The 14,443-nt window shown below is 47.7% G+C and overlaps 1 protein-coding gene across 5 annotated transcripts in view; it reads left to right on the plus strand.

Annotated features, from left to right (window-relative positions):
* LOC117091835 (zinc finger protein 586) overlaps nt 1-14,443 on the plus strand; it is an 82,253-nt gene that overhangs the window by 43,406 nt on the left and 24,404 nt on the right. For 2 of the 5 annotated variants that reach the window (XM_033224662.1, XM_033224666.1), the window contains exons 1-2: nt 7,238-7,433; nt 8,717-9,095. The exons of 2 other annotated variants lie outside the window; for them this stretch is intronic. In XM_033224662.1, the coding sequence (XP_033080553.1) occupies nt 9,063-9,095 (33 nt within the window). In that variant the 5' untranslated portion in view covers nt 7,238-7,433; nt 8,717-9,062. Of the gene's footprint in view, nt 1-7,237; nt 7,434-8,716; nt 9,096-14,443 lie in introns of those variants that run through there. One more of the 5 variants, XM_033224668.1, reaches the window with a different exon arrangement.

Here is a 14,443-nt window from a genome sequence, read left to right on the forward strand (position 1 = left end):
CTCTTGCTAAGGGAAAGCCCAGCTCCACCTCCTGAGCTCTCAGGGAGGAGTCCTGGCCTGGCACAGTGGCATGCGCTTATAATCCCAAATTTTGGGAGGCTGAGGTGGCAGGGGAATGGTTGAGCCCAGGTGGTCCAGGCTGCACTGAGCTATACCTGCACCTCTGCACTCCAGACTGGGCGACAGACCCTGTCTCAAAACAAAAGTTAATTAAGCATTTGTGCTGTTAAGGGAGAAGACCACCCCTCATACTGTTTTATGCCCAATTTCTGCCTCCAAAGAAAGAAGTAAAAACTAAAAGGCAGAAATGAAATCCACAGGCAGACAGCCTGGCGCCACACCCTGGGCCTGGTTAAAGATCAACCACTGAACTAACCGGTTATGTTATCTATAGATTCCAGACACTGTATGGAAAAGCGTTGTGAAAATCCCTGTCCTGTTCTGTTCAGTTCTGATTACCAGTGTGTGCAGTCCCCAGTCACATACCCCTGCTTGCTTGCTCGCTCAATCAATGACGACCCTCTCACGCGGACCCCTTTAGAGTTGTAAGCTCTTAAAAGGGACAGGAATTGCTCACTTGGGGAGCTTGGTTGTTGGAGACATGAGTCTTGCCAAAGCTCCCGGTTGAATAAAGCCCTTCCCTCTTTAACTCGGTGTCTGACGGGTTTTGTCTGCGGCTTGTCCTGCTACATTTCTTGGTTCCTTGACCAGGAAGCAAGGTGATTAACGGATGGTCGAAGCAGCCCCTTAGGAAGCTTAGTCCTGCCCTGTGGAGCCTCCCTACAGGGGACTCTGGCCAAGCTTGAGGGACGCGGATCCTGAGAGCGCTCCCAGGTAGGCAGTTGCCCTGGTGGAACACCTTGCCAGAGCAGCGTGTGGCAGGCCCCCATGGAGGATCAACGCAGTGGCTGAACACTGGGAAGGAACTGGCACTTGGAGTCTGGACATCTGAAACTTGGTAAGACTGGTCTTTGGAACTTGCCCACTCCATTTGAGTGGAAGGATGGCCTGATCACCCATGGTGTGCCTGTACTGGCACTTTGGTTTTTGTTTTTGACTTGACTTGGATTGCTTGATACTTGGGTTTTGGTTTTGACCTGGCTTGGATTTCTGGATAGTCTGATTTTGGTTTTGATTCTGGTTTGGTGTAAACTGTAAAAGAGTGTATATGCCCTTTTTACTCGTTATTTGTTTTGTGGTATGCCTGTGGTGTGAGCGTGGTGTTTTGTCTCAAAGAAGCATGGGTCAGGCACAAAGTAAACCCACTGCACTAGGTACTATGTTGAAAATTTCAAGAAAGGATTTAAGGGAGATTACAGTGTTACTATGATGAGGGAAGACTTAGAACTTTGTGTGAAATAGACTGGCCAGCATTAGAGGTGGGTTGGCCATCAGAAGGAAGCCTGGACAGGTCCCTTGTTTCAAAGGTAATGTGTCCAGAATTGGTTCCTTCCGGTGGGTTCTTGGTCTCACCGACTTCAAGAATGAAGCCACGGACCCTCATGGTGAGTATTAAAGTTCTTAAAGATGGTGTGCCCAGAGTTTATTCCTTCAGATGTTCAGATGTGTCTGGAGTTTCTTCTTTCTGGTGGGTTCGTGGTCTCGCTGACTTCAGGAGTGAAGCTGCAGACCTTTACGGTGAGTGTTACAGCTCATAAAGGCGGTGTGTCCAGAGTTGTTCATTCCTCCCAGTGGGTTCATGGTCTCACTGGCTTCAGGAGTGAAGCTGCAGACATTTGCAATAAGTGTTACAGATCATAAAGGCAGTGCAGACCCAAAGAGTGAGCAGCAGCAAGATTTATTGTGAAGAGCAAAATAACAGTTTCCACAGAGTGGAAGGGGACCTGAACGGGTTGCCACTGCTGGCTCGGGTGGCCAGCTTTTATTCCCTTATTTGGCCCCACCCACATCCTGCTGATTGGTCCATTTTACAGAGCTCTGATTGGTCCATTTTACAGAGTGTTGATTAGTCTGTTTTTACAGAGTGCTGATTGGTGCGTTTACAAACCTGTAGCTAGACAGAAAAGTTCTCCAAGTCCTCACCTGACCCAGAAGCCCAGCTGGCTTCACCTCTCAGTATGGCACAAGGTAACGTGTAAGTCAGGGCACCCAGACCACTTCATGTACACAGACACTTGGTTACAGATGGTTTTACCCTCCACCCCACCCCCTACAGTGGTTGAGAGAACAGCAGCATAAGCAGCTGACAGAGGCAAGGAAAGACCAGCAGAGAGAGAGAAAGGAAAGAGACAGAGAGGAAAAAAGACAGAGGAAGAGACAGAGAGACAAAGAGGGAGTCAAGGAGAGAGAGAGAAAAAGAGAGAGGCAGAAAGAGAGAGGGAGAGACAGAGGCAAAAAGAAAGTCAGAGAGAGACAAAGTCAAAGAGAGAAAGAAAGAGAGAAAAGAGAGATATACAAGTAGGTAAGAAAAAAAAAGTGTACCCTATGCCTTTAAAAGCCAAGGTAAATTTAAAACCTATAATTGATAATGAAAGGTATTCTCCATAACCTTATAACGCTCTAATACCACTTTGTTGTCAGTGTAAACAAGGGCATATCCCGAAAGCACTGAGGCCTTCCTATCAAAAATCCTTCACCCAGTAGCCCGCTGATGGCCCAGATGCATTCAATCTGTAGCGGCAACTGCTTTGCTTACAAAAGAAAGTGAAAACTTAACTTTTAGAGGAAACCTCATTGTGAGCACACCTCACTATTTCAGAAGTATCCTAAAAAAAAAAAAAAAGGATGATTTAACATTAACCCTGAAAATTCCCTTAACACAGCAGGTTTCCTAACAGGGGCTCTAAATCTTAATTACCATACAAAGGTCCAACCAGACTTAGGAGGAATTCCCTTTTTTTTTTTGACAGGGAGTCTCGCTCTGTCGCCCGGGCTGCAGTGCAGTGGCCGGTTCTCAGCTCACTGCAAACTCCGCCTCCCGGGTTTATGCCATTCTCCTGCCTCAGCCTCCTAGTAGCTGGGACTACAGGCGCCTGCCACCTCGCCCGGCTAGTTTTTTGTATTTTTTAGTAGAGACGGGGTTTCACCGTGTTAGCCAGGATAGTCTCGATCTCCTGACCTCGTGATCCGCCCGTCTCGGCCTCCCAAAGTGCTGGGATTACAGGCTTGAGCCACCGCGCCCGGCCAGGAGGAATTCCCTTGAGGACAGAATGATCTATGGTTCTTCCCGGGTAATTGAAGGGAAAAAAAAGTCATCTATACCAATTCCAAGTTAATTTGGACTAAACAAGTTCTTATTAATAGCAAAGGATAATTGAAATCCCAAACTTACAAGGTTTTCAATAAAAGTAAAGTTTGCTAAAAGTTAACAGTGTGACATGTATTATAGTGACTTCTAATTTTCTGGCCTTAGACAGTCTAGTCCACAGACATAAAGGAAGTTCACTTTAGAAAACAATGGTTATCATCTTCAAAAAAAAAAAAAAGGAGGGGGAAGGGAGGGCAGAATTTATGTAAAAAGAATGTTATATGGTAAATTCTTATCCTGAAATAAATTAACTGGTTGTTTACAGAAAGAAATGTTTGTAATCAGTCAGAAAGTTGAGGCATGTTGAAGAATTGTCAGCGAAAGTTGTGAAAGAAAAAAAGTTATAAAAAAATTATGCAAGAAATGTTGCGTAATTTAAAAGTAACTAGGCCTCCTGAATGTAAAACTATTTAAAAAAAACAAAATGTTTACGTACAAAGTGTACAAGGAAAGTAAAATATACCTTGGTAAAAGGATTATAAGGACGCATAAGACCGTAAATTTTTACCTACATTAAAAGGTTAAAATATATATAAATGGCCAGACATGGTGGCTCACCCCTGTAATCGCAGCACTCTGGGAGGCCAAGGAGGGTGGATCACGAGATCAGGAGATCGAAACCATCCTGGCTAACACGGTGAAACCCCATCTCTACTAAAAATACAAAAAATGGGCTAAGCGTGGTGGCAGGTGCCTGTTATCCCAGCTACTCGGGAGGCTGAGGCAGGAGAATCGCTTGAACCCGGGAGGTTGAGGTTGCAGTGAGCTGAGATCGTGCCATTGCACTCCAGCCTGGGCAACAAGAGTGAAACTCCATCTCAATAAATAAATAAATAAATAAATAAATAAATAAATAAAACAGGAACCATTGTCAGATATAAAATAGTGTTTGACTTCTTTAGTCTAAAAAATAATAAAAACAGGTCTTAAGGAAATTCTTCAGTAGAAAGGCACTAAGAACTATAAAGTCCACTGCTGATGTCCATCCCCACATTTAAAACAAAAGGTCAATTTCTTAGAAATTATATACTTGGCTTATCTTCCACTTTACTTTCCCTCAAAACTAAAAGTCTTTTAGCGCAGGTACCACCCCCTAGAATTTCCAGTAAACCAGCACCAGCCTGAAGATCAAAGGTGGGAAGAAGGTGGAAAAGGTGGAAAGGTTTCTCATCAAAAGATGGAAAGAAGAAAAACTGGAGCCAGACTAGGAAGGACCCTACCTTGTGCTGTTAACCACCAAGACTGCTGTTTGTAGAGTGGAAAAGGAATGGACTCATCATACCCAAGTCAAAGCGCCACCCCCTCCGGACTCTTGGGCCACAGTCCCAGGGGAAAACCTTACCAAACTAAAGCTAAGAAAAATTTAATGCTTTCATCTATTCTATTACTCTTTCTTCTTTCCTCGCTCTATTGCTGACCATCTAGTTATTAACATAACCAAGTCAATTTCACCTCAAACTATTGCATTTAATGCTTGCCTTGTTATACCCTTGGGGACTTGCCAAGTCAGCTCTCTACTTCAGAAAAGTACTTCTCTCCCTCCTGACTCTCCTCAGACTGGGCATTAGTAAACTAGGACCGTTTAATCCAGGTAGATTTCAATAAAGACCCCAGTGCCAACCAGGAGACTTGCCCCCCAATGTAGAGCTTTAATGCTGTAGTGGACCACTAAAGAGCAAGGATGGACTGCCCCAACTGGTTTTTGTAATTTCCTAAAATCATGCATTCATTTTACTACAGGATCATAAAAGTTAAAGACTTAAAACAAACTTTGGTAATTAAGACAGGATACCAACATGCAAATGCCTGATTAGAATGGATCAAATATTCCATACACATGTTAAACAAAAGCAATTGTTATGCTTGTTCACATGGTAGGCCAGAGGCCCAGATTGTCCCCTTTCTACTGAGGTGGTCCTCCAGTCAACCAGGTGTGGGCTGCACGGTAGCTTTTTTCCAGGATTCCATAAGTCGTGCCAAGTTCTCTCTGCTATATCCCAAAGTCTGGCACCCTATGGGTCAGCCCCCAAGGGCCATCCAGCTTTCATTGCCCAAGGCTAAGTTCACTTCATGTCTCTCACGACAGGGAGGAAACTTAGCGTTCCTTGGAGACCTGAAGGGATGCAGTGAACTTAAGAATTTTCAAGGCCAGGCGCGGTGGCCCAAGCCTGTAATCCCAGCACTTTGGGAGGCCAAGATGGGCGGATCACAAGGTCAGGAGATCGAGACCATCCTGGCTAACAGGGTGAAACCCCGTCTCTACTAAAAAATACAAAAAAACTAGCCGGGCGAGGTGGCAGGCACCTGTAGTCCCAGCTACTGGGGAGGCTGAGGCAGGAGAATGGCGTAAACCCGGGAGGCAGAGCTTGCAGTGAGCTGAGACCCGGCCACTGCACTCCAGCCTGGGTGACAGAGCAAGACTCCATCTCAAAAAAAAAAAAAAAAAAGGCCGGGCGCGGTGGCTCAAGCCTGTAATCCCAGCACTTTGGGAGGCCTAGATGGGCAGATCACGAGGTCAGGAGATCGAGACCATCCTGGTTAATACGGTGAAACCCCGTCTCTACTTAAAAATACAAAAAAACTAGCCGGGCGACAAGGCGGGCGCCTGTAGTCCCAGCTACTCGGGAGGCTGAGGCAGGAGAATGGCGTGAACCCGGGAGGCGGAGCTTGCAGTGAGCTGAGATCTGGCCACTGCACTCCAGCCTGGGTGGCAGAGCGAGACTCCGTCTCAAGAAGAAAAAAAAAAAAGAATTTTCAAGAGCTCGTCGATTAGAATTAGTCAGCCCTTGTTCATCCCAAAGCAGATGTGTGGTGGTATTGTGGTGGACCTTTACTGGACACTCTGCTGAATAACTGGAGTGGCACTTGTACTTGGTCCAATTGGCTATCCCTTCCACCCTGGCATTTCATCAACCAGAGGGAGGAAAAATAAGACATCGTAAAGCGAGAGAAGCTGCTGACCAACACCCACCCCCCTTCTCTCTATCTCTTTTACTCAATAAATATGAAGGGTGTTAAACCTCAGGGCCCTTGTTCACTAGAAGCAAGGAGCCCCCGACCCCTTTTTCCGAATACACACTTTTGTCTTTTTTTTATTCCTGCATTCATCCCCCTTTGTTAAGTCCAGCAAGGTCCGTGGCAACTTTAGGCCTTATATAGCTGTGTGTTTCTGTTAGGATAGCCACAATCAGCTCTCACCACACAGCTCCCTCCTGCATCCTGGACCTGACAAATTAGGATCTGTTCTACATCTTACTTGTGAGCAGACAATACTTTATTTAAATTATGCTGTAATTTGGGGCAATCCTGATTCACAAGGAAATAAACTTTCAGGATGAAATAACACTTATAAGGCTGAGGCAGGCAGATCACAAAGTCAGGGGTTCAAGACCAGCCAGGCCAACATGGTGAAACCATCTCTCTTCTAAAGATACAATATAATTATCTCGACGTGGTGGTGGGCACCTGTAGCCTCACCTATTCAGGAAACTGAGGCAGGAGAGTAGCTTGAACCTGGAAGGCAAAAGTTGCAGTGAACTGAGATCGCACCATTGCACTCTAGCCTGGGCGACAGAGTGAGACTCCATCGCGAAAAAAAAAAAGTAATAACATTTATGGTAATAAGTACATAGACAATCAAATTTAGGTAGTTGGAATTCAAACCTCCCCAAGCCGTATGCCCAGTAGAAAATAAATTCACAGATGAGCAATTAACATTTCAAATAGTCACTTAATTACAGTCGTAAATGAATCCATTCTCCCTCTGTCTCCCTCTGCCTGCAATGGAGTGCAGTGGCGCCATCTCTGCTCACTGAAAGCTCAGACTCCAAGGCTCACGCCATTCTCCTGCCTCAGCCTCCCGAGTAGCTGGGACTACAAGCACCTGCCACCACGATGGCTAATTTTTTTTTTTTTTTTTTTTTTGTATTTTTACTAGAGACTGTGTTTCACCGTGTTAGCCAGGATGGTCTGGATCTCCTGACCTCGTGATCCGCCCACCTCCGCCTCCCAAAGTGCTGAGGTTACAGACCTGAGCCATGGGGCCCGGCCGGTTTTATACATTTTAGGGAGACATGAGACATCAGTGAATATATGTAAGAAGCACATTGGTTCTGACCAGAAGGCGGGGACAACTCCAAACAGGGAGTGGACTTCCAGGTCACGGGTAGGTGAGAGACAAATAGTTGCATTCTTTTTTTTGTTGTTGTTGTTGAGACTGAGTCTCGATTTGTTGCCCAGGCTGGAGTGCAGTGGTGGGATCTGGACTCCCTGCAACCTCCCCCTCCCGGGTTCACTCCATTCTCCTGCCGAGTAGCTGGGACTACAGGCATCTGCCACAACACCCGGCTGATTTTTTGTGTTTTTGGTAGAGACGGGGTTTCACCATGTTAGCCAGGATGGTCTCGATCTCCTGACGTCGTGATCCGCTTGCCTCGGCCTCCCAAAGTGCTGGGACTACAGGCGTGAGCCACTACCTCTGGCCAATAGTTGCATTCTTTTTAGTTTCTTATAAGCCTTTCCAAAGGAGGCAATGAGAATATGCATCTATCTCAGTGAGGAGAGGGATGACTTTGAATAGAATGGGAGGCAAGTTTGCCCTGAGCAGTTCCCAGATTGACTTTTCCCTTTAGTTTAGTAATTTTGAGGCCACAAGATTTTCCTTTCACAGATTCTATGAGCAGGAGAGTTGTTTTCTGTAGGAATCACAGAGATTCAACTTTGATCTCCTGCTTTAGGGGAGCACATCTCTCACTTTCTTGACTTGCCTTAGGGACTCTAATGCTTCTGAGGGCCTTCAGAAACGTTATAACACAATAACGTTTATCAGCCTCTGTTTCCAGTGTAGGTATTTTGGGACTGAATGACTGTTTCAAACGGTGAGGTAATTTGGATTTTTAGCCTTTGGGAGAATCCTAAATAATAGTTTTAGCTTGAGCTTCCTATTATTTTAGCTTGAGCTCCCCGAAATCTGAAATAGTATTTTTCCAAATTCTTTTTTTTTTTTTTTTTTTTTTGAGACGGAGTCTAGCTCAGTCACCCAAGCTGGAGTGCACTGGCCAGATCTCAGCTCACTGCAAGCTCCGCCTCCCGGGTTCACGCCATTCTCCTGCCTCAGCCTCCCGAGTAGCTGGGACTACAGGCGCCCGCCACCTCGCCCGGCTAGTTTTTTTTTGTATTTTTTAGTAGAGACGGGGTTTCACTGTGTTAGCCAGGATGGTCTCGATCTCCTGACCTTGTGATCCGCCCGCCTTGGCCTCCCAAAGTGCTGGTATTACAGGCTTGAGCCACCGCGCCCGGCTATTTTTCCAAATTCTTAAGTGATTAGTTACAGACACTAGTCCCAGGAATCTCAATACGGTTTCTAAGGGTAGGTGAGGCCCGCGCTCTGCCCTGGAAGGGCGCGCTTTTAAGGAGATCCCCTGACCTGATGGCTGGCTTTTCCTGCAGATGTGTCTCTGGGTAGCGCCGTCTTTACTGCCTTGGAACTTGCTGAACTACATTACCCAGAAAGCTCTGCGTTGAAGGACAGCGGGTCAGAGCCAATGAGGGCTCGGAAGGAAGGCATTTCCGTGTGTGCACCTAACGTAGGGCCGATACTTCCGGGGTCCTTTAGTAGCCGCCAAGTTGATCGGCGATAGGTGTGTGTGTCCAGTGAGTGGCCCCGGTCTGCTAGGTGGGTCCGCGGTGACTGAACCCGGAAGGTGGAGACGAATCGTCCTCGGTGCCCGGAGGCCGCTCTGCAGTCCTGTGACGGCGCCCACTGCTCCCAGGCCGTGCTTCCCCAAGTAGTCCGATGGCAGCGGCTGTGCCGAGGCGCCAAACTGAGGTAATTGTGGCGGCTTCTATGCCCTCAGGTCACCTCATCGTCACCCAGGTCCTAAACCAGCGTAGGGACACTGAGGCGCTCGCGGGCGGGGTCTCTGTAACCGTCCAGTGGGTTCACCTTGTCAGCTGCCTAGTCAGAGCCGGTTTATGAAGACTGGGGAATTGCAATGGAGAAATAGTAATTCACGCAGAGCTGTCTGGCTGTTTGGGAGACAGGAGTTTTATTATTATTCAAATCAGTCTCCCCGAGCATTACGGGATCGGAGTTTTCAAAATTAATTTGGCGGGTAGTGGCTTGGGAAGTGGGGAGTGCTGATCGGTCAGGTTGGAGATGGATTCATAGGGGGTTGAAGTGAGTTTTTCATGCTGTTTTCTGTTCTGGGTGGGATGGGAGAACTGATTGACCCAGATTACCGGTCTGTGTGTTGTCAGCTGATCCATCCAGTGTAGAATCTGCAAAATACCTCAAGCACTGATCTTAGCTTTTACAGTAGTGATGTTATCTTCAGGAGCAACTTGGGAAGGTTCAGACTCTTGGAGCCAGAAGCTACACGACCCCTAAATGGAGTCATGCTTTTTTTTTTTTTTTTTTTTTGAGACGAAGTCTCCCTCTGTTGCCCAGGCTAGAGTGCAATGTCGCGATCTCCCCTCACCTCACTGCAAGCTCCGCCTCCCAAGTTCACTTCATTCTTCTGCCTCAGCCTCCCCAGCAGCTGGGACTACAGGCGTCTGCCACCACGCCCGGCTAATTTTTTGTATTTTTAGGAGAGACAGGGTTTCACCGTGTTAGCCAGGATGGTCTCGATCTCCTGACCTCGTGATCCGTCCGCCTCCCAAAGTGCTGGGATTACAGGCCTGAGCCACCGTACCTAGCAGACAGATAGGTTTTCTTTTTTTTTTCTTTTTTTTTTTTTGAGACGGAGTCTTGCTCTGCCACTCAGGCTGGAGTGCAGTGGCCGGATCTCAGCTCACTGCAAGCTCCGCCTCCCGGGTTTATGCCATTCTCCTGCCCCAGCCTCCCGAGTAGCTGGGACTACAGGCGCCCGCCTCGTCGCCCGGCTAGTTTTTTGTATTTTTAAGTAGAGACAGGGTTTCACCGTATTAGCCAGGATGGTCTCGATCTCCTGACCTCGTGATCCGCCCGTCTCGGCCTCCCAAAGTGCTGGGATTACAGGCTTGAGCCACCGCACCCGGCCACAGATAGGTTTTCTAATGTGGATGATAAGGGCATGAAAGAGGAATCGGGCATGAGCCCAGGGTTTTTGATCTTTGCAGCTGTAACCATGGACGCTGTGTCAGCTGAGATGAAGTTGGTATTGACTTAATATTCACTGTGGATATCAAGAGGGTTGTTTTTGCCATATGAAGAATCTGAGGCCAATAAGTGGTGGCATCAAAGGGATAACTAGACATACAGGATGGGGTGTCTGGGAGGGTGTTGATACTGGAGACGTCCGATATATGAAAGCTAATGGATAAACTACAATAAGTTAGTTATGGGTCCCACTTAGGAGGACATGCTTCCGATTATGGTGGTAAATGTTTTCAGGGGCCAGGAAGGTGTGATTACAGGCTGAGGAGTGGATCTCTTACTTACGTCCCCGAGGGATGTTATTGGGCTTCCTAAACACCTGAGAGGGTGTGAGTGACCGTCATGGCAGGATGTATCAGACGGTAGAGTTTGGAAGGGGACATAGACATCCAAGGAGAGAACAGACAAGAGATAGATGTATGCAGAAGCATAGGAGTAATTCAGGGAACATGACACTTCGGCCTGAGTCAAAGTGCCAAAGTTGTAACTATTTATCACTGTCTGTACTCACAAACGTTTTGAGAGGACTTTGGGAGTGCCTGGGGAGTTTCGTTCAGCCTGGTGCATGTGGGCAGTGAAAAATATGCTCATCTGTAATAGTAGATTTGGTTTGGTTCACAAATCCAGGGGCTGGGCTTTACACGGCATCGGGTGGACAGAGGAGGGTTGTTACAGCTGAGGTCTCAGCTGGTGCAGCACAGAAGTGGGATAGGGCCGTGGATATCTGAAGCCACATGTGGTTCTGTGTGGCTATGGAGTCATTCAGGGAGACATTCACAGGATGATTTGGGATTACCACTGCTCTTGGAAACCGTGGAAATTCTGTGTTAATATTGGATCTTATTTGTATTTGTCAAGCATACTCTGGATATTTATCCACATTTTGGTATAAGGCCAGAATTGAAGGCCTAATATGATGTTTCACTTTGACATCTTGTGGCAGTGGGACAACCTTAAAAGGTGTGAGTACAAATCTCATTCCCACTCTGCTCTCTTGGATAATGTATCCTAGCCTAACAACCCTTTTTATCAATGCGATGAGGCAGGGTTCCTGTGGGGGAAAGAAAGAGAGAGAGATCAGACTGTTACTGTGTCTATGCAGAAAAAGGAAGACATAAGAAACTCCATTTAGATCTATACTAAGAAAAATTCTGCCGGGCGCGGTGACTCAAGCCTGTAATCCCAGCACTTTGGGAGGCCGAGACGGGCGGATCACGAGGTCAGGAGATCAAGACCATCCTGGCTAACACGGTGAAACCCCGTCTCTACTAAAAAAATACAAAAAACTAGCCGGGCGAGGTGGCGGGCACCTGTAGTCCTAGCTACTCGGGAGGCTGAGGCAGGAGAATGGCGTAAACCCGGGAGGCGGAGCTTGCAGTGAGCTGAGATCCGGCCACTGCACTCCAGCCTGGGCGACAGAGCAAGACTCCGTCTCAAAAAAAAGAAAAAGAAAAATTCTTCTGCCTTGAGATGCTGTTAATCTGTAACCCTAACCCCAACCCTGTGCTCGCAGAAACGTGCTGTATTGAATTTAGGGCTGTGCAGGATGTGCCTTGGTAAAAATGTGTTTGCAGGCAGTATGCTTGGTAAAAGTCATCACCATTCTCCAGTCTCAAGTACCCAGGGACACAATGCACTGTGGACTGTGGAAGGCCGCAGGGACCTCTGCCCAAGAAAGCCTGGGTATTGTCCAAGGTTTCCCCACACTGAGACAGTCTGAGATACGACTTCATGGGAAGCGAAAGATCTTACCATCCCCCAGCCCGACACCCATAAAGGGTCTGTGCTGAGGAGGATGAGTGAAAGAGGAAGGCCTCTTTGCAGTTGAGATAAGAGGAAGGCATGTGTCTCCTGCTCATCCCTGGGAATGGAATGTCTTGGTGTAAAACCCCATCGTACATTCTATTTACGGAGATAGGAGAAAGACGCCTTATGGCTGGAGGTGAGACATGCTGGTGGCAGTACTGCTGTTTACTACACTGAGATGTTTTTGTAAAGTCAAACATAAATCTGGCCTATGTGCACATCCAGACACAGCATCTTTCCTTAAACTTATTTATGACACAGAGTCCTTTGCTCACGTTTCCCTGCTGACACTCTCCCCACCATTACCCTATCGTCCTGCCACATCCCTCTTGCCGAGATAGTAGAGATAGTGATTGTGATCAATAAATACCGAGGGAACTCAGAGACCAGTTCCGGTGCATGTCCTCACTTCCTGAGCGGCAGTCCCCTGGGCCCACTTTTCTTCCTCTGTACTTTGTCTCTGTGTCTTATTTCTTTTATCAGTCTCTTGTCTCCACCTTGTGAGAAATACCCACAGGTGTGGTGGGGCAGACCCCCTTCAGGTCCCAGGTTGTTATACTTTGTAGTGAGTTTCAATTCCATCCCTACCAGCAGAGTTATGGAAACAAACCATTGCATATTTCCAAGGGCATCATGGACCATTATGCCCTCTTCATCTTACAGAATAATTTTATTTGTGGGGGCTGGGCATGGTGGCCCACACCTGTAACCTCAACACTTTGGGAGGCCAAGGGGTAGACCACTTGAGGCCAGGAGTTAAAGACCAGCCTGGCCAACATGGTGAAACCCTGTCTCTAGTAAAAAAATTAAAGCATTAACCAGATGTAGTGGTGCACGGCTGTAGTCCCGGCTACTGAGGAGGCTGAGGTTTGAGAATCCCTTGAACCTGGGAGGCAGAGGCTGCAGTGAGTCAACGTCGTGCCACTGCACTCCAGCCTGGGTGACAGAGCTAGACTACGTCTCAAAAACCCCCCAAAACAAACTTTTACTTGTGGGGATGCCAGAGAGGGGCTGATGGTGGGGAAAACTCAGGTGGGCATGGCCATGGGCATGTGTCTGTGCAGTATAAAGAATGATGTATACTTAGAGAACGAGTTTGTCCGATGGGCTCAGGCAGCTGCCCTGGGCTTTACGTGAGCTTGGGTATCGCTATTCAGAAAGGGGTGGACCTTTTTATGTCCGGACCTCAGCACGGATGCCTATTCGTCCCCTTACTGCTTATTGCTGATGGCAATTGACCAGGGAGCCCATGAGGAGACAAAGGCACCAGTGGACACAGTTTCAGCTCTATGTTGGGGACCTTGGGAGGAGGATGGGCAAGGGTGGCTGTGTGGGAGAGGTGGGTTGTGGTACCTCAGTCAGAAGGGCAGCCTGGAGAAAGGCCTTCTGAGTATGGAGAATGTGGGAAATCTTTTGGTCAAAAGAATAACCTCATTCAACATCAGTGAGGTCACACCGGAGAAAGGCCTTATGAGTGCAGGGAGTGTGGGAAATCATTTAGATACAGATCCCACCTCACTGAACACCAGGGACTTCACACTGGGGAAAGGCCTTACAATTGTAGGGAATGTGGGAAATTATTATTATTATTATTATTTTGAGACGGAGTCTCGCTCTGTTGCCCAGGCTGGAGTGCAGTGGCCGGATCTCGGCTCACTGCAAGCTCCGCCTCCCGGGTTCACGCCATTCTCCTGCCTCAGCCTCCCGAGTACCTGGGACTACAGGCGCCCGCCACCTCGCCCGGCTAGTTTTTTTGTATTTTTAGTAGAGACGGCGTTTCACCGTGTTAGCCAGGATGGTCTCGATCTCCTGACCTCGTGATCCGCCCGTCTTGGCCTCCCAAAGTGCTGGGATTACAGGCTTGAGCCACCACGCCCGGCGGGAAATAATAATAATAATTATTATTATTACTTTTTGAGACGGAGTCTCGCTCTGTCAACCAGGCTGGAGTGTAGTGGCGCAATCTTGGCTCACTGCAAGCTCTGCCCCCTAGGTTCACACCATTCTTCTGCCTCAGCCTCCCGAGGGTTTGGGACTACAAGCGCCCGCCACCATGCCTGGCTAGTTTTTTTGTATTTTTAGTGGAGATGGGGTTTCACCGTGTTAGCCAGGATAGTCTCGATCTCCTGACCTTGTGATCTGCCTGCCTCGGCCTCCCAAAGTGCTGGGATTACAGGCATGAGCCAGCTCACCTCGCTCTCCTTGGTCTTAAGAGACTTCGTTTTGAGACG

The sequence above is a fragment of the Trachypithecus francoisi genome, unplaced genomic scaffold (genome assembly GCF_009764315.1).
Source record: "Trachypithecus francoisi isolate TF-2019V2 unplaced genomic scaffold, Tfra_2.0 Lachesis_group12, whole genome shotgun sequence".
Lineage (NCBI taxonomy): Eukaryota > Metazoa > Chordata > Mammalia > Primates > Cercopithecidae > Trachypithecus > Trachypithecus francoisi.